The 18,951-nt window shown below is 41.5% G+C and overlaps 1 protein-coding gene across 1 annotated transcript in view; it reads right to left on the reverse strand.

Annotated features, from left to right (window-relative positions):
* Window positions 1-18,951, reverse strand: part of lrp2b (low density lipoprotein receptor-related protein 2b) — a gene marked incomplete at its 5' end in the record, with an annotated part of 304,974 nt that overhangs the window by 162,141 nt on the left and 123,882 nt on the right. The window contains 7 exons of the mRNA XM_084323212.1: window positions 810-919; window positions 1,678-1,821; window positions 3,229-3,395; window positions 4,407-4,535; window positions 5,104-5,281; window positions 9,111-9,339; window positions 10,484-10,668. Coding sequence (XP_084179338.1) covers window positions 810-919; window positions 1,678-1,821; window positions 3,229-3,395; window positions 4,407-4,535; window positions 5,104-5,281; window positions 9,111-9,339; window positions 10,484-10,668 — 1,142 coding nt within the window. The remainder of the gene's footprint in view (window positions 1-809; window positions 920-1,677; window positions 1,822-3,228; window positions 3,396-4,406; window positions 4,536-5,103; window positions 5,282-9,110; window positions 9,340-10,483; window positions 10,669-18,951) is intronic.

Below are 18,951 nucleotides of genomic sequence, written 5' to 3' on the forward strand. Positions count from 1 at the left end.
CTGTGAGGGTTTCAGAGGGCAAAGGTCAATGTCAGATAGTGACCGGAAATGGCAAAGGAGCATCTTACTTGAGGATGTTAGGCGGATAGGTTAGGTTGGAACTAATATAATTTTAATTAAATTAAATTAATTTCATTTCATTTCATTTAAATCTCAGGTATTATATCGGAACTTCAAGTCATCATGTACTATGCTCAGTATTTCAGTAAAGTTATCAGATCAAATCAGTTCAGTTCAGTTCAGTTTAGACTTTATTTGAACAGGGACAGCACACATTAATGAACATAAATGTAAATGTGTGAGACAGTGTTAGCCAAAGCAAATGTTCAACTGTTGTCCCTGGGCCTGGTGTTAAAAAGCAGCTAAAAAAGAAAGCATAATATGAATGAAGCATGACGATGATTATAGATATGCATCAGAAAGATGGAGAAAGTCATAGATTTGGACACAGTCTGCCTTTGAACTACAACCAAAACTATCAAATGTGTTCAGCATGCGCATTGCGTATGGTTAGTGGATAACATTGAATTCTATTTTGGTCATGGTTGGTTTTGGTAGGTATAGTGTGCAATACACATCGAAAAAACATTGGTTATTCAGAGAGTCCTTTTTCTCTCCTGAATTTGATCATGAGCCATTATTGCATTATTACATTACATAGTATGCAGTAGAAGGACACAGGAGAGATAGGAGGGAGAAGGGATAACCTTTGACAAAGGTCATGAGGTGGAATCTAACCTATGAGAAGTACAGGTTACATGCATTTAGACTGAGCTTTTCTTTCTGTTCCAATGAGAAGATAATGTTACCCTCTGGCTGGGTCCAGGGCTATTCCAACAGGCTGCCCCACTCCCTCTGGTTTACCCGTGTTGGTAATCAGGGTCTTCCTGTAGTGTTGATCTCCATCTACACGAATGACCTGCGTGGCCCGTTCGAAAACGCAAGATAAGAAGAAAGTAGCAAGAATCTACTTATAAAGTGTTATACAATAGGTGTCATTCATGTACCGTAGTTTCCTCTCCTTTCCTTTTTTTTCTCCCCATTTTTCTATTTTTCTCCCATCCCAATTTCGTCTTATCCAATTCTACCCTCCCCTGTCTCGAACGTTGCTAGACCATGCCTCCCACTGGTCGGCTGCAATGTGGACCAAGCCTTGCATCACGTGTGTCCTCCGGTACACGAGGAGGCAGCTGTCGCATCTTTTCACCTGCACAGCGCAATCTCTCAGCGGCGAGGAGTAACGCGTGGGAGGCTCACGCTACCCCCGTTGCTTCCTGATTCTGCTGTACAGGCGCACCAACCGACCTGTAGGAGTCGCTGTCCACAACGTCCGATCCCCACCCACCGGCTTTCCCACCCCTAACACTGCCAATTGTATTAGTATGAACGACCAGCCAAGCCAGAAGCACCGCCGAGAGCTGGGCTCGAACCCAGCATCTCCTGCGTTAGTGGCGAGCGCCTTGCCCACTGCGCCACTTAGCCGCCCTCTCCTTTCCTTTCTGTGTTTTTATTCCATGCTGCATTCCTGGCTTTGTTTATATTTTGTATTTGTTACATGTCAGTCTCCATTTTTGCATTTCTGTATTTTTCTTTATCACTTTCATTATTTATTTATTTATATATAAAGAATCCTCATATGAATAATGCATTATGAAACATGCAGAGCGAGAGTCTCACCTCAATGGCCTTATTGGTGGGGTTGGTGTAAAACATCATGCGGCCTATCCAATCAAAAGCCAGACCAGAAGGTGAGCCAATGATAGCAGCCGGAGCGAACTGGGTCCTATTGGTGCCACTGGTTTTCACTCTCCATATTGAGCCCTGGTTGGAGGAGCAAAGACATACAGTACTCAACACTAGAGAAAGGGTTCAAGCTAAGTCCAACCCTTTAACACAAAGCTTCCACACATTGTAAAATGCTCTTTCACACAGTTAATAATTACATATTTTGTTTTTGGACTTTGTAGATTAGTCACTCATTGTTTGAAATCTTTGACTGTAGGTAAATTATATTATTCAAACAAGGACCTTTGATTTGGATGTGTTTTTCCTTATTTTTTCATACAATGCTGTGTAGAAATAAAAGTATCTTTTAAAAGAGCAAATACTGTATTCTTTTTATGGGTATCTAATATGACTATTTTTGGAGCATGTCTTTTACAGTGGATCTTTAATAATCATTTTTAATCAGTTAAGTATTTAATATTTATTTATTTATTTGCATACACATTCAATCAAATCGTCTTACATTTCACCAATTATCCTTTTTTACAATAAAAGAAAAGTCTAAAAAAACTAAAACAAAAACAAACAACACAAAAATTATCAAAAAACAACAACTAAACATCAATAACATAAAGACAAAGTCAAAAACACTTAAGACAGCACCTCCGCTCAAATAGGATACAATCCCCATCGTAATCAAATCTGTAATTTTCTCCAACACATATTTAATATATACTGTAAGAGGAAGTGATCCCGATACCTGGCTAACTTTCCCTTTACCATTGTTCATTCTAGCTATTGAATATTCAAAGGAGGCCGTCTCTGTCATAAGTTTAGTCCATTATTTGAGTTATGGTTTGCTTGTACTCTTTTAATTGCGCAGAACAAGTTGTGCTGTAGTAATACAGCCTGCCATCCCCAGTCCAAACTGTGCTCTGACCCCTTGTGGTAGAAGTGTTCTATCTCTAAGAAGGCATATCTGAGGGGCAGTCTGGTAAAGGTTTTGCTCTATCCATTCTCCAAGTTTCTCCAGCACCTCCCCCCAAAAGGGAGGTACCAAATACATAGCATGTAAGAATGTGCCATTTGTCTCCTTACATTTCCAGCAGTTACTATTCCTTATCAGACCCATTTTGTATAGCTGGAGTGAGGTGAAATACAATCTATGCACAATTTGATAATGGATGAATGAATCTCTTGCCAACATGAATAGATATTGTGTTTTGCCATGTCTCTTCCCGAATATCACTTCCTAGATTCCCTTTGCCAAATCAACCTTAAATTCTTACATTTCCCACTTTGAATATTGATCATGTTTGCATAGAAGATTGAAGCACTATGCATTATGGTGGGTAAAAGTCATGCACCATATTGTCTTCCTTTACAGTGGATTTTTCATAAAGAAATTATGAATGTTGCTAATTATGAATGTTGCTAATTTGATTAAACACAACACAACACAACACATTCCTACTACGTATATACACCAGACATGTCACTCACAGTGCTCTGCACCCAATAGACATACTGATCCTGGTCGTCAAAGTCGACGTCCCGCCCCTGGGTGATGCCCGACACGGGTGCCATGGCGTTGTTGGAGGGGTCAGAGGGATCCAGGGGAATGCCAAAGATCACAGACTGTCTGGCCACCATCAGGAACGGAGTGGTGTCTGATACAGGACAGAAGAGATACAATATAATAGAATAGAGTGGAGTAGAGTAAAAGAGAGTAGAATAGAATAAAATAGAAAATAATAGAATAGAATATAGTAGAAAATAATAGAAGAAAATAGAATAGAGTAAAACAAGCAAACACATATTGTTAGTAGAATGTGACAAAATATGAGTATGCCATACTGTATCAATACCTATGAAAGAGATGAAGATGAGAGAATTCACTTTCATTCATAAAACTTACAAATAATTCATATTCACACAGAAGCAATACATTTACTAATGATTGAGTGTTCATTTAGAAGTTATTATCAATAAGTTAGATAGACAATTTAGACAGACCAATTTAGATTTAATTTCTCACACCAAATGTTAACATTTAACATATAAATGAGTTAGAGTTAGGGTTGAAGAAAATCCACTTACTAAATTTATTGAACAGAAAATAAATTGGATCCAGCACAGATTATAATCAAATGTATTTGTCTAGTATGTTTTTATGTACCAGAGATTGAACACGGTAAGACCCTTACAAAATAATTTACCATGGTACAACTTATGTATCACGATGGTACCAATTGTGTACTTAGTACTTGTGTGGAGGAGGAGAGGATAGAGAGAGAAAGAGAGAGGAGATAGAAGGAGAGAGAGAGAGAGAGAGAGAGAGAGGGAGATAGAGAGAGAGAGAGAGAGAGAGAGAGAGAGAGAGAGAGAGAGAGAGAGAGAGAGAGAGAGAGAGAGAGAGAGAGAGAGAGAGAGAGAGAGTTAGAGACCTCCACCACCTGACAACTCACACTCATCAAGGCCCTATTGGTAAGGTAATACCATGGTATAGTCACATTTAAACCATGATGATACCTATGGTAATATCATGCCATTTCCATAATTCTTTGGTCATTACCATAATTTTTGGTCACTATTATCATAGTAGTGAGTGACCAAAATAAAGATGAAAACACCACAATCGTAAGTCCTAACATACTGTATAGTGAAAGAAGGAAACGTACCTTTGACACAGGTACGTTTGTCAGCATCCAGCTTCCAGCCAGACTGGCAGTGGCAGGTGTAGTACCTGGGCCTCAGGCCGGACAGCAGACACAGCTGAGTGCACAGGTGCTCCCTGCATGGGTTGATGGCTACACAAGGAGACACAACCAGCAAGTTTACATACAGTATATATACACATTATTCTGGATAAAAAATCATATCTTGATTAAGATGCTATTTAAGATGAACTGTTAATATACATCTTCATGTCCCGATAGTGAATTTATGAATAAACAAAATATTTTTATATTACCATGGAAAGTGAACTTATAAAGGCTGCAAAAACTGGCATATCTCAATTATTATGTTGGAGTTCTCAATATTGCAATGTGAGTTTATCCGTGTTATTGTTACATAAAAGGAATATGGCATTTACGTGCAACAACACAAAATAAATGCACACTTTCAAGCAACCTTCATATAACTTTGAGAGACAAATTCATATAGCCTTCTGTGTTTATCATTCACAACAACATTCACATACCTTTCAAACATCAACAAAGATGTACACAGAATGTACACATCTCTGATGAACATTGGTATGTTCATGTCACATGGTGCCACTGCAGCTAGTTTTGAACCCATGACATTGTGGGTATACAGTATGTATGTTCCTTAGGTCCTCTGTTTTACTGTGCATTCGGTTTTTGAAGTGACCTGTAGGTTGTTTGATGGGGTGGTCCATGACGATGCCCATAGGCTGGTAGACGTTGGTCATCAGTTTGGTGACGTTGCCACCGTGGAACTTGTTGGTCCTCAGCACCTGGCTGGTGTAGCGTTCTGACCAGTAGATATAGTCCTCGAACACTGTCATGCCATGGGGGTGCTGGAGAACCTGGTACAAAAGAAAATCATATACACACACTTGATGAAGGACAACAACATTACTTTATTGTTAATGTACAAGGCAATCGTAATTTGTCTTTTTCGCATATCCCTCCTAATTACACATACAGTACACATAGTCATAATATCCCTCCTAGTTACACATAGTCCTCTTATCCCTCCTAGTTACACATAGTCATCATATCCCTCCTAGTTACACATAGTCATCATATCCCTCCTAAATACACAGTCATCATATCCCTCCTACTAGTTACACATAGTCATCATATCCCTCCTAGTTACATAGTCCTCATATCCCTCCTACAGTAGTTACAGATACACACAGTCCTCATATCCCTCCTAATTACACATACAGTACACATAGTCATCATATCCCTCCTAGTTACACATAGTCCTCTTATTCCTCCTAGTTACACAGTCATCATATCCCTCCTAGTTACCGGTTGAGAGAGTGAACAGTTTTAAGTACCTCGGAGTCCACATATCTGAGGACTTGACATGGACCACACACATTGAGGCAACGCCTCTACTTCCTTAGGCGCTTAAGGAAGTTCAACGTGAGTCAGAAGATCCTCAAGAACTTCTACTCATGCACAATAGAGAGCATCCTGACTGGCAATATCACCTCCTGGTTTGGGAATAGCACTGCACAAGACCGTAGCAGACTACAGAGAGTGGCCCGTTCAGCCGAACACACAATTGGAGGTGGGCTTCCCACTCTCCAAGACATTTACAACAAGCGGTGAATGGGTAAGGCTAAGAGAATAATCAAAGACTCCAGCCACCCAAACAACTGCCTCTTTGAACTGCTGCGGTCAGGCAAGCGATACCGGAGTCTCATGGCAAGCACAGAGAGACTCAGAAGGAGCTTCTATCCCCAGGCCATCAGGATGCTCAATGAACAATGAACAATAACAAACCATCAATACACCCACAGCACACACATCCACACGCACACACTAACTTTTAATAAACAACACACTGTAGCACCCACTTTACCACTTTAGACACTAACACACTTTACACTTTATATTTATATTATTGGTAAGGAAATTGCACATCAATCTCATTCCTTACTGCAGCTCACCACCACAAGGTGGCACCACAAGCTAAGCTATACCTCACCATTTCTACACTGTACTGTACCTGCACTGTATATACTGTACATACTGTATATAGGTATACTGAATTTTTTTGTTGTTTACACTTGTTTACGTACTTGACTTTCTTGACTTTCTATTTTATACTTATATTATACTTATTTTATACTACCTTGTTATTATCTCGCACACTCTCAGGAGCAAAACAGAAAGAAGCATTTCATGCAAAGTATTCTGTATTTCTGTATGACAACTAATAAAGAAACTTGAAACTTGAACTTGAAACTACACATAGTCCTCTTATCTCTAGTTACACATACATGCACAGTAGTCCTCATATCCCCCATACTGTAGTTACACATAGTCCTCTTATCCCTCCTAGTTACACATAGTCCTCATATCCCTCCTAGTTACAGATACACACAGTCCTCATATCCCTCCTAATTATACATACACAGCCCGCTCTCATATCCTTTGTAGTTACACATACACATATACACATACAGCATTTTATGTATTTCACCTGGAGCAGTTTGGGTGCCTTGCTCAACAGCACTTAGGCAGAGATGGTGGGCATTGTAAATGTAATACCAGCCACCCTCCAGCTCACAGCTGGAATACCCTTCTAACGGTTGAATAAAAATAAGGAAGTTCCAGGCACTCTTCTTGTATATAAAAAAACACCAACATGTTTCGGCCTCTCTATCGGCCTTCTTCAGGGCATACCTTTTGTCACGTCAACACTTCAGGCAACCAACTTGCGTTCAGCGTTTCTCTGATTGGCCACAACGCCCATGTGACCGCGGCAGAGCGAGAGAGCGGCAGAGCGGAAATAGGCTGCATTCTATTGCCATGCTCTGCGACAAACTCTAACCTTAACCAACTCCGAAAGAATGCCTAAACTTAACCCTAACCTTAACCAACTCCGAAAGAATGCCTAAACTTACCCGGCAAAAGAAATATTGCCATGCTCTAAGACAAACTCTAACCTTAACCAACTCCGAAAGAATGCCTAAACTTAACCCTAACCTTAACCAACTCCGAAAGAATGCCTAAACTTAACCGGCGAAAGAAAGACGTTTATATAGAGAGGTGATAAATTAATTAAACTTAAAAAGAAAAAGAAAAAAAATTGAAGTGATTCGAACTTGTCACCAACTGGACCGCAGGCTCCACAGCAAGCTGGCGAACAAGTTGAGCTAAACGTCAATGTTAAAACAGGGGGGATTGCGTGCAGCAACCTCTGCGCCGCTGCCGCTCTGCCGCTGCCGCCTGCCGCTCCGCTCTGGCGCTGCCGCGTCGCAGCAGGGGCGTGCTAGGCGCAAGATGGTTGCCTTAAGTAATGAAGCCACCCTGTCTTCCCTTGAGGGTTGATGATAACACTGAGTGCTAAACTTTAAACATCAGCCGATACCAGGTATTGGTCTGATTCATTACTTTAAACATCAGTTGATATTAAGTACTGATCTGATTCATTACTTTAAACATCAGTTGATATTAAGTACTGATCTGATTCATTACTTTAAACATCAGCTGACACTAAGTACTGATCTTTTACTGAGCAACAGTCTCAATCACTGGACAAAGATGATTGAGATATCATCCATTTTACCGTTACATAGATTTAATAACATTCAATGTGGGAAAAAGGAAGAAAACCAAGTTGCTTTTAATTTCTGCCACATATAGGATCATCCAAGACATCCAAGAAACATCACTGCCTGGTATGGAAACAGCACGGCACAGGACAAGAAGGCCCTACAGAGAGTGGTGCGCTCAGCCGAGCGTACCACGGGTATTGCGCTACCTCCCCTGCAGGTTCTATACAACAAGAGGTGCAAATCCAGAGCCTGCAGAATAATGAAAGACCCCCACCACCCCAATAACAGCCTGTTCCAGCTGCTGAGGTCAGGCAGACGCCTGCGAACCCCAGCTACTAGGACGGAGAGGCTTAGGCTCAGCTTCTTCCCCCAGGCCATCAGAGCCTTGAACAATGAACATTGAGTGCCACAGAACACTGAACTATCCACACACAAGCACACACGAGCACACACACGACACGCACGCTGTGCACGCTCACACACTAGCAGCCACTTTAACACGAGCGGGCACACACTCACGCCGCACACACGCACACTTACTGTATGGCCAAGAGGAAAGGCCACTTTAAATTAGTATAACAACAGGAACAGTGTATTGCACTACTAAAGCTACCTAGCATGTCCTATATGCTCTGTAAATACTATGTACAGATACCGAGATGTCACACCATGTTACCTGTTACCTGTTTATTGCACAAAGTTTTTTTTTTTTTATTGGATTCTATTATATGTTTTACCACTGTATTGCACATCGTCGCGGGCAAGACCACCCGCATTTCATTGTATACTTGTATGCCGTGACAATTAAAACTCTTGACTTGACTTGACTTGAATAACATAAACTGTATTTACTGTTTGGCTCAGAAACATATAAATGAGCAACAGGGTTTGCCTAGGAAATAATTTTCCACGGAACTACGGATAATTTGGAATGTATAATAGCTGGCATAGTTTAATATGGATATTACCTGGGGCCAACATCAAAGTTCCCCATTATAATTTGCCTTCATATCATTTCCTGGGTTTTCCATGACTGTAAATCTAGACTTTGAATTTCCTAGTTTTCCAGGACAGGTGTCAATCGAGGGGAGAAAGTGGTATTTTGACCCTGACCTACCATGTCGCTGGCCATGACCTGCTGGCGATTGTTGCCATTGTAGTCGCAGTAGTCGATGTACTTGAGGTAGGCATCTGCGAAGTAGACCCTACGCGTGCTGTAGTCCAAGGCCAGGCCATTGGGCCAGTACACCTTGGTGCTGACAATGACCCGTCTCATAGCTCCGTCCATGTCGGCCCGCTCGATCCTTGGGTTCTGACCCCAGTCGGCCCAGAACATTAGATTGGTACTGGAGAGAAATTACAGTTCAATAGTCAAAGTATTTTTGTCACACACATCTACAATAGGGGTTAAATGTCTTAGCAGTTAGGTGTTAAAGTGTCTTTCTCATACACGTATAATGGCAGTGATATATTTGTTCTGTGAGCCTCCCCTAGACTGTGCAAGCATCAAATAAAAAAATAAATGAAACTCTTCAATAAAGAAAAGAAACCTCAACAAACATTAATAGCAACAAAGAAACTCAATAGACTTAATAAACCTTGATAAAACTAGTTAAATCCTCCCTGAAGGGTTTTTAAGTAATAGAATCATATGACTGACATCAGATATGTTGTTTTGTGGTGTGATGCCCACATTCTTGTGTGTAATTCGTTGGGCCACCTTTCACCTATTATTTGCATGTATCTGAACCCTTCCATTCAGCATTCATGAGGAAGGGTCACTCTATTCATACATTATTCCACTGATTCACACATACTGATTGCAAAAGTACCTAGCAACAGTTGATATTAGATTTGATTAGATTACATTTATTGTCATTGCACAAGTACACATACGTAGAGAGTACAACTAAATTAAGTTGGCATTTAACCAGACTGCAAAGTAGCAGTAAAGTGCATTGCAGTATACAGTGTAACATGTGAATATGTGGAGTTTATCTGACAAAGCTACAGAGTAAATATGCTAAGCTAATGTATGTATTTAAGTATGAATACACTATGGTAATAATAAACCATGCTAGCCAGTGGTTTAACTAATATGAGTAGGTATGGATATATACACATATAGATAAATGTATATACAGTGTACAGTGTTGATATAGAAACACACTATATATATGTATGTATGTATGTATGTATGTATGTATGTATGTATGTATGTATGTATGTATGTATGTATGTATGTATGTATGTATGTATGTATGTATGTATGTATGTATGTATGTATGTATGTATGTATGTATGTATGTATGTATGTATGTATGTATGTATGTATGTATGTATGTATGTATACTGTATGTATACTGTATGTCTGTCTGTCTGTCTGTACAGATATTGATAAATGTGTATACAGTGTGTTGTACATTGATATAAGTGTTCTTTCTCTTCCCAAGAATGAATTTGTGGTAAAGTATTAAGAATTAGTCATACTGGTTGCGTGGGTCCAGGGCCAGTCCTCGTGGGCTGGTGACGTTTTTGGTGAGGAGAACCTTCCGGAAGTGACCGTCCAGAGTGGATACCTCAATGTTCTCCATGACCGAGTCTGTCCAGTAGAGGTTGCGAGCCACCCAGTCCACTGCTATGCTCTCCGGTACCATCAGCCCCGTGGAGAACACCTAGAATCAAACATCCAAGACTGGATCAACATTATTATCCCTTTTGGCAACTCTTGTTCCTTTATTTTTTTTTATCAAATATTTTTCTTTTCTTTTTTTCTTTTCTTTTTTCCAACATGAAACAAAACATATCACAATACAACAACAACAATACATAAAAATACTTCCCAAGACAATAACTCAACACCACATGACAAGACAACAACTGATACAACTGTACAGTGATCATCCTACATGGACACTCGCTCGTTCTCTCTCCCCCCCCCTCCCCCCGCCCACCAATACATCACTCAGCAAAAAAACAAGAATCAAAACAAACATTTCCAAACTTATATGCGTTCCCTCAACTTTGCCACTGTAGCCAACCAAATTGCGATATCAGATTCCCTAACCCCTATAACACGTGCCGTGGATATCTCCAAATAGATCACGTCAAGGTAGGTGAGAAACCATACCTTTGGACAGAGTCTGTCTGAGTGAAACCAACGTGAGGTAGAGGTCGGTAATTTAGAGAGATCATTCAATAATAATACAGAAGGAGATACAGGTATGGTTAGAGAGAAAATGTCTGAGAGCTGATATGTAACATTTTCCCAAAAAATCACAACAGGAGGGCATTCCCAGTACATATGCATAAATGTACCTGTGGCGCCATTTGGACACAAGGTACATAGAGAGTCAGGTCTGTGACCCATTGAATTCAATCGTCTAGGGCAGTGGTTCTCAAACTTTTTACCACCTGAGAACGTAGCTGGCTCTCCAAGTACCACCATATGACCGGCGTTAAAATATAGTCTATTCAGCTATGCACAGTTCACGCAGGAGGCAAATGTATTCCTAATACCATTATTTATTGTTAACTTTTGTCAGACACAGCCACAATGTACAAAGGGATAGCACTAGAACTAGCAAATGCTTCCACACAACTCATACAATGCAAGGGGCATTGAGAACATAATAACTAACATTCTCACATAGCAAGTGAGAAAATTAAGAACTGTATTTCAGCAAATGTACTTAATTCTCTCTCTATCTCTCTCTCTCTCTCTCTCTCTCTCTCTCACACACAGCAAGCAATTGTCCGTCATTCTCTCTCTCACACACACACCCCCCCAATCCACACACACACACACACACACACACACACACACACACACACACACACACACACACACACACACACACACACACACACACACACACACACACACACACACACACACACACACACACACACACACACATGGCATCACAAATTATTGTTAAAAAAAACACAAAAAGTTAAAATATTTTCAATATATCAAATGCAAAGTACATTTTTCTGGGGGGGATTATTACAGGCTAGGCATGTGTCAATGATTAGCAGCAACACAGATTTTGATGGATTTTTTGTAATGTCAGATTTAACACCAACTCTTTTCAGAAAAGTGGGAGTATTTCATTTTTTATCTGACATTACAAAAAAATCTAAAAAGATAAATGGTTATGATCAGGGCTGAAGTTGAATTAAAGATTTATGACTGTTTAGACTGCACTACTCTCTGTCACAGTGATCTCCTGGTTGTTCCCCACTTAGGTTATCTAACTATCGCGCCACCGCAACCAGAAACACTGGCCTGGCCTGCTTCTAAGTTCAGTGGCCTGACTGCAAAAATTTAATTTTTAATTTTTTTGCTTTTTTGTAAATGTTTTCAAGTACCACCAGCAGTACCACCAAGTACCACTAGTGGTACGCGTACCACAGTTTGAGAACCACTGGTCTAGGGGTTAAATAAGTCCTGTGAATAAAATTTAGATGAATCTGTTGGTGATCTGGGTTGTGTGAGGATAACCGAACATTTTCCCAGACTGCATCCCAATCAAAATCTACATCCAACTCCGGAACATCCTTTCTCCAAATCGTATCCAGGGGGAGCTCTTTATACGAGGTCATGAGTAAATGGCGATAAAAGTCAGAAACGAAGCCTCTCGATGTCTTTTTGTCATAAAATAATTTGTGAAAGCGGTGATGCACTAGTGGAGCATCCCATGGCACGCCATGAGCCTTCAGAGCTGCTCTTATTTGTAAATAAAATAAAAAGGAGGTTCCGGGGAGATCATATCCGTTGGATATATCCTGGAAAGAGCGGAGACCAGAGTTATCGAAGATATCCCCCAATGTGTGGATGCCTTTCTTTTCCCATCTAGGGTACCTAATAGGTTGTTGTCCAATAAGGAGAAGATTGTTATTAAATAGAGGGGAATGCGTGTGCCATTGATGGCGGTTTGTACCCACTTTCTGAGTGTCACGCCAAGTTTGGATCACATGTGTGATTAGAGGGCCAAATCGTAATTTACATTGTTTAATTGATATGTTGGTATACACAATATCCTGAAGTCTATATGGGGACACCAACTTCTCCTCCAATGGTTGCCAAGATACAGCTGCTTGAGCGTCAAACCAAGTGATCAAAGGTCTCAGAGAGAAAGCTTGAAAATAATATTTAAAGTCTGGAAATGCTAAGCCCCCATCGACTTTACTCCTTTGGGCAGTTGATCTCTTCAAGCGCGGGCGTTTATTGTTCCAAACTAATTTATACGAGGCAGAGTGCAATTTCTGCCAGGAACCAGACTCTAGCAGGAGCACTCATTCAAGGGTACTACGACTATGCTTGCACCTCATGGTACCAAAGCACCTCAAAGGCACTAAAAAACTAATTACAAACATCTCAAAACAAGCTAGTCAGACTACTACTTGACCTGACTCCTAGAACCCACCTCACCCCTGCCCACTTTGACAACCTAGGATGGCTTAGAGTAGACGACAGAGTACAGCAACTTGCAATGGGCCTGGTCTACAAGATACACTACGCGACCAAGGTACCCATGTACATGTCAAAATACTTCCCAAAGGTCAGTGAATACCACGATCACAACACCAGAGGGAGCTCCACAAATCATGTAAAACCCAGATTCGGATCAAACAAGGGACTAAACACGTTTCGCAATTATGCCACATCAATGTGGAACGCCCTGCCTAAAGCTGTAAAGGAATGTGAATCACTACCCACCTTCAAAAACACTCTCAAAAAACACCTACGTGAGACTGCAATTCGAAACTGTCCCCTACAAATGTCCTAACCTAGTTGTACAGTAAATGACCAAGTAAGGCTTTGTCAATATTCAAATGTACAGTGTAAAATGTGTGTGTGTCCCCTTCCCAACCCCCCCCCCCCCCCCCCCCCACCTCCAATGTACAGCCCTCACCCAACCCACCCAACCCCACCCCACCCAACCAACCTCCTCCAATGTACAGTTTCTATGCCAAATGTATATACACTCCTTTTCTGGACACTTTTGTATCACAAACAGTACTGTATTTGCAAATCTGATATGTCATAAATGTATAGATGTAGCAGTACTGTCTATCTGTATGTCATGTATGTCATATATGTTATGATGAATTGAAAATGGGGGACCCTGATGTAAACAAGTCGAAAGTCTTTCTCTGGTCTGCATCCCCTTAACAATTGTATGTATTGAGCTGTACTGTACTGTACCCATTCTGCAATCTGTTAATAAACTTTTCAATCAATAAATCAATCAAACCAACAGGAGGAGGTAACGGGAGCATGGAGCTGATAAAGTTAATTCTGGGTAAAATATTCATTTTAATTATTGACGCATGGGCCTGTAATGAATTTTTTTATTTGGACCATCTGTTAAAGTCATTCGTAATCCTGTCACCCAAGCTGGAGTAATTATACCTTACCGTCTGGCTAATAGTGAGGAATATTTCAATCCAGAGACATTTAAAGTGCTCCACCATAAGTATGTTTGCCGGTAGGATGGTAGCCTTCGCAGGCTCATTAAGTGGAAGAAAAGCAGATTTTGGCCAGTTGATCTTAAAGCCGGACAGGCTGCCGAATTCATCTATCACACCGAGCAGATGAGGTAGAGAGACGGAGGGATTTTGCATAAACAGGAGTACATCATCTGCGTATAAGCTAATATGGTGATGTGTGCCCTGAATTGAAATAGGAGACATAATTTGGGATTGTCTTATGTATTGAGCTAGGGGTTCGAGGGATAAAGCGAAGAGTCCGGGACTAAGAGGACAACCCTGTCTAGAAGAGCGCGAGACAGAGAAGAGTGGCGAACAGAACTTTCCCGTTAAGATCATGGCCAAAGGCTCAGTGTATAGAACTTTGATCATATGAATGAAACCCTCACCCAACCCCATCCTTCTGAGAACTGCCCATAAGTAAGACCACTCCAATGCCTTCATTGCGTCCAAGGACATGACCGCTGTAGGGGCTGAAATATCCTTGCTGGCATTAATCACGTGCAGTAACCGCCTGATGTTGTCAGTAACCAGGCGGCCTCTTATGAAGCCGGTCTGATCAGGGTGAACTAGAGATGTCATGTGCTTTTGAAGTCTGGCTAGAACCTTGGCATATAGCTTAAGATCGGCTCCGAGGAGACTTAGGGGCCTGTAGCTGCCACATTCGGTGGGGTCCTTATCCTTCTTGAGTAAAACAGATATAAGCGCCATATTGACATCTCTAGAAAAATTGCCCTCTTTGATTGAGTGTAAGATCATTGAGAGTAATAAGGGGCAGAGTACATCCCAGAATGCAAGATAGAGTTCCGGTGGAATGCCGTCCCATCCGGGAGCCTTGCCCCGTTGCATATCCGCAATCGCCTCTCTAAGTTCAACCAGGTGCAGCTAACAACCTAGCACTATCTTCTGAGATCTGTGGTAGGTTGATTTGATCAAGAAAATCCTCCAGCTTGGTATGATCAAAGACCACCTCTGACTTGTACAGGTTGGAATAAAAACAGCGAAATGTATCATTAATCTTTTTTGGGTTGGTGGTTACCTCCCCCTGTTGGTTCTTAATGGAAGGGATATCCGCAAATTGCTCACTGGCACGTATCTTCATAGCTAGTAGGTGACTAGGCCTGGAGGCGTGAAAGTAGTAGTGCTGTCTTGTTCTGTGCATCTGAAATTCAGATTGTTGTCTTAAAATGGAGTTAATCTCTTTTTTCACTACCTTAATTTGAAGCTCCAGTCGACTAGAGTAGTTGTGCTGCAAGGAAGAGATCAACATGGCTTGAAGCTTTTCCAGTTCCTCTAGCTTGGAGAGACGTCCCTTGCGGAGATTAGATGCAAAGAGAGTAGTGTTACTTCTGATAAATCCCTTAACCGAATTCCATCGAATTCTGGGGTCCTGTACAGAGCCAACATTAAACTGTAGGAATTCAGTGAGCTTCTCTTTAAATTGCAAGTTAAACTCTCCGTTTTTCAGAAGTGTTGAGTTAAAACGCCATCTAGGGGCACGGGATGTTATTTTACTGAGTGAACCTTTGAGGAGGATACCTTTGTGGTCTGAAAGTGCTATGGGCAATAAGTCAACATCAAAGCTATCAAAGAGATGTGGGGAAGAAAAAACATAATCAATTATGGAAGAGGTCTTATGTCTCGACGAGAAGAAGGAGTAATCCCTCGCAGATAAGTTGAGCGAACGCCATATATCAATTACCCTGTGTCCTTAGACCAGGCCTGTAGGGCTGTGGTAGCTTGCTTCTGATCAGAGTTTTCCGCGTGATTGGATCTATCGATCAATGGATCCCAAACTGCATTAAAATCAGCTCCTACTATTAAAGAGTAATCAGGTAGTTTCAACATAGCTGAAGTTAGTACAGCATAAAAGTTAGCGTCATACAAATTAGGGGCGTATGCCGAAATCAGCGCAATTTTCCGGTTAGAGCATTCTATTTTAGCAATAGTGATTCGACCATTTGCATCAGACCACACATCTAACAGTTTAATATTCAAAATTGTCTTCGCTATTATGGCTACCCCTCGGGCCTTGGTGCTAAAAGAAGAAGAACTTATGTTATGATAAAATGTATTTGCCAATTTTGCGTTATCCGCCAATAAAAGATGAGTTTCACTTAGTAAAGCCAGATCCACTTGCTTCCTTTTTAGCCACGTTAGTACACTTGTGCGTTTATGTGGTATATTGAGACCCCCTGTATTCCAGATCAGGATATTCAAATTAGCCATAGTCTAAAAAGGATGCAGTCTGATTGAATGTAATTTGTTTGGAGTATAAAACTATAATAGATACATATTCACTTGTTAAGGTTCCATTGAGTACCGAGCGTGAGCGTGAAAACAAAAATAAAACAGAGAGAGTCGACTGAAAAGAAAAACAAAAAACAACACAATCCCCCATTCCCTCCCGCCTCCCCCCCACTACTATAACTTCTCCTATCCGGAGATTAAGCTGCATCCCACCTGGTCGTCTGCAAACTAAAACGCAAACAGCCAGGTAAAAAGCAGACTTCCTTCTCAGTGGCTACACGCCACGCTCCCACAACAGTAACAAAACATTTATAATTAAATGCCTTTAAAGGTAGAGAAAAAAATTATAATAATATCAATAATAATAATTATTATCATTATTGTTAAACCGTAGTGGTTTAATTAAGTTTAAACAAAGAGTCCTAGAACAGGATAAATAGTAATGTTAATGTTAAGATAGAGATACATAAACATATATGCACATACACACACACCTACAACTGAATGATAGCAGAATGATAACAAATGGGCAGCACATCCTGCAAACTGGGGAGGGCGCAACACTGACTATTAATCTGTTGTTTCTTAAAGTTCGCTCTTAAAACTCAGAGCAGAGGTTACCTGCCAATGTACAGTTTCCTCCCCCTCTGGCTGGGCGCCATCTTTCAGCAGTATTCTTACTGGTTCAGTTTGTAATGTCCCATGCTCCCCGTATGCCTGCAAATGTTAATTTTTCCCGCTGCTGCTCACCGTTTCCTCCACTCTTCTCACTAAATTCATTTTCACTGACATTGGCCTGCTGAGTAGGTTGTTTACTGTAGGCCCCCGGATGACATAAGCTGTGAGTGGGTGTGTCTTACCCTTGTAGGTCACAGTGCTCTGGATCTGTCCTATGCAATGCAGCTCGCCACCTGGGCTGTCCAGTGGTATTTCCGCAAGCTCCAGCGGTCTGTTTGGCATGAGTGAGTGGTAGGTCTCCTCGCGAATGATGCTCACATCCGCCCCAGTGTCGATTTTAAACTCGACCGGTGTGGAGCCCATCAACACCTTGACGGCCCACCTCTTTGGCGACCCACCTGCTTTACTCACTTCCCCCATGTAGTACCCATCTTCTGACCCAGAGTCCTGCTGTTGTTGCTGCACTTCTTTTTGTTCTCTGACCTCACGTACTGCTTTCCTATTTCTACACACTTTGCTCCAGTGCCCTACTTTGTCGCAGGTATTACATGTGGACTTTTTAGCTGGACAGTTCTCATCTCTACTGTACCACGCTCTCCCACATTGTCTACATTGTCCTCTGTCGCCCGCTTGTGGCTTACCCTGGCGGCCATTTCCTTTGTAGCGCTTGTTGTGAGTCACCTCGTGTATCGCCCCGCCTCCGGCTGTCTCTCCTTGCATGCTGATCTGCGCCGCAACCTCTTCAGACTGCCTGACAGTCTCTATGGTCAGCACGAGTGTCAGATCTCTCGTCATCTGCAACTTACGGGAGACTTCTTTGTCGAGGTCTTCAATGACGATTCTGTCACGGATGTTCTCATCCTTGCTCGCGCCGAAATCACAATGCACAGCCAGTTCATACAAAGCCCTAATAAAAGTCTCTGCTTTTTCTCCTGCTCTCTGTACCCGTTGATGGAAACATGCCTGTTCGTATATGACGTTCCGTTGCGGTACAAAGTAGTCATCGAACTTCACTAGCACTCTTCTAAAGTCATTTTGATGTGCTACTACTTCAAATTCAAACGAACGGAATATATTCTCCGACTCGCTTCCCATAGCATATATCAGACTGCTAACCTGCACGGTACCCTCTTCCTTATCCAACTTGGTAGCCGTTCTGAATCTCACAAAACGCTGCTTCCATTCGGGCCATTCTCCTGGTTTGTCGAAAGGAAAACTCGCCGGCGGTTGAAATTTTGCCATTTTTGTCTACTTTACATCTGACACCATGTAGAATGATCGTCTGGAGACTATGACTTGGTGCAAGCTCGTTTATTGACAACTTCAGTATGTTCAGTAACAGACAGACTCCTTCACGTTCCGTGTAACAATATATAACTCCAGATAAATGCGCATGCCTTAGAACTACCCCTGCATATCTTATATACTTCCGTATATGACAGTTGGGTGTGGTCCTCGACATCACTGATCCGCTGTTCCATTGTATCGACTCTTGTTGTCAAACCTGTCAGCTTACCATCCATGGCTGTCAA

The sequence above is a fragment of the Notolepis coatsorum genome, assembly GCF_963971535.1.
Source record: "Notolepis coatsorum genome assembly, chromosome: 10".
In the NCBI taxonomy this organism is placed as follows: Eukaryota; Metazoa; Chordata; class Actinopteri; order Aulopiformes; family Paralepididae; genus Notolepis; species Notolepis coatsorum.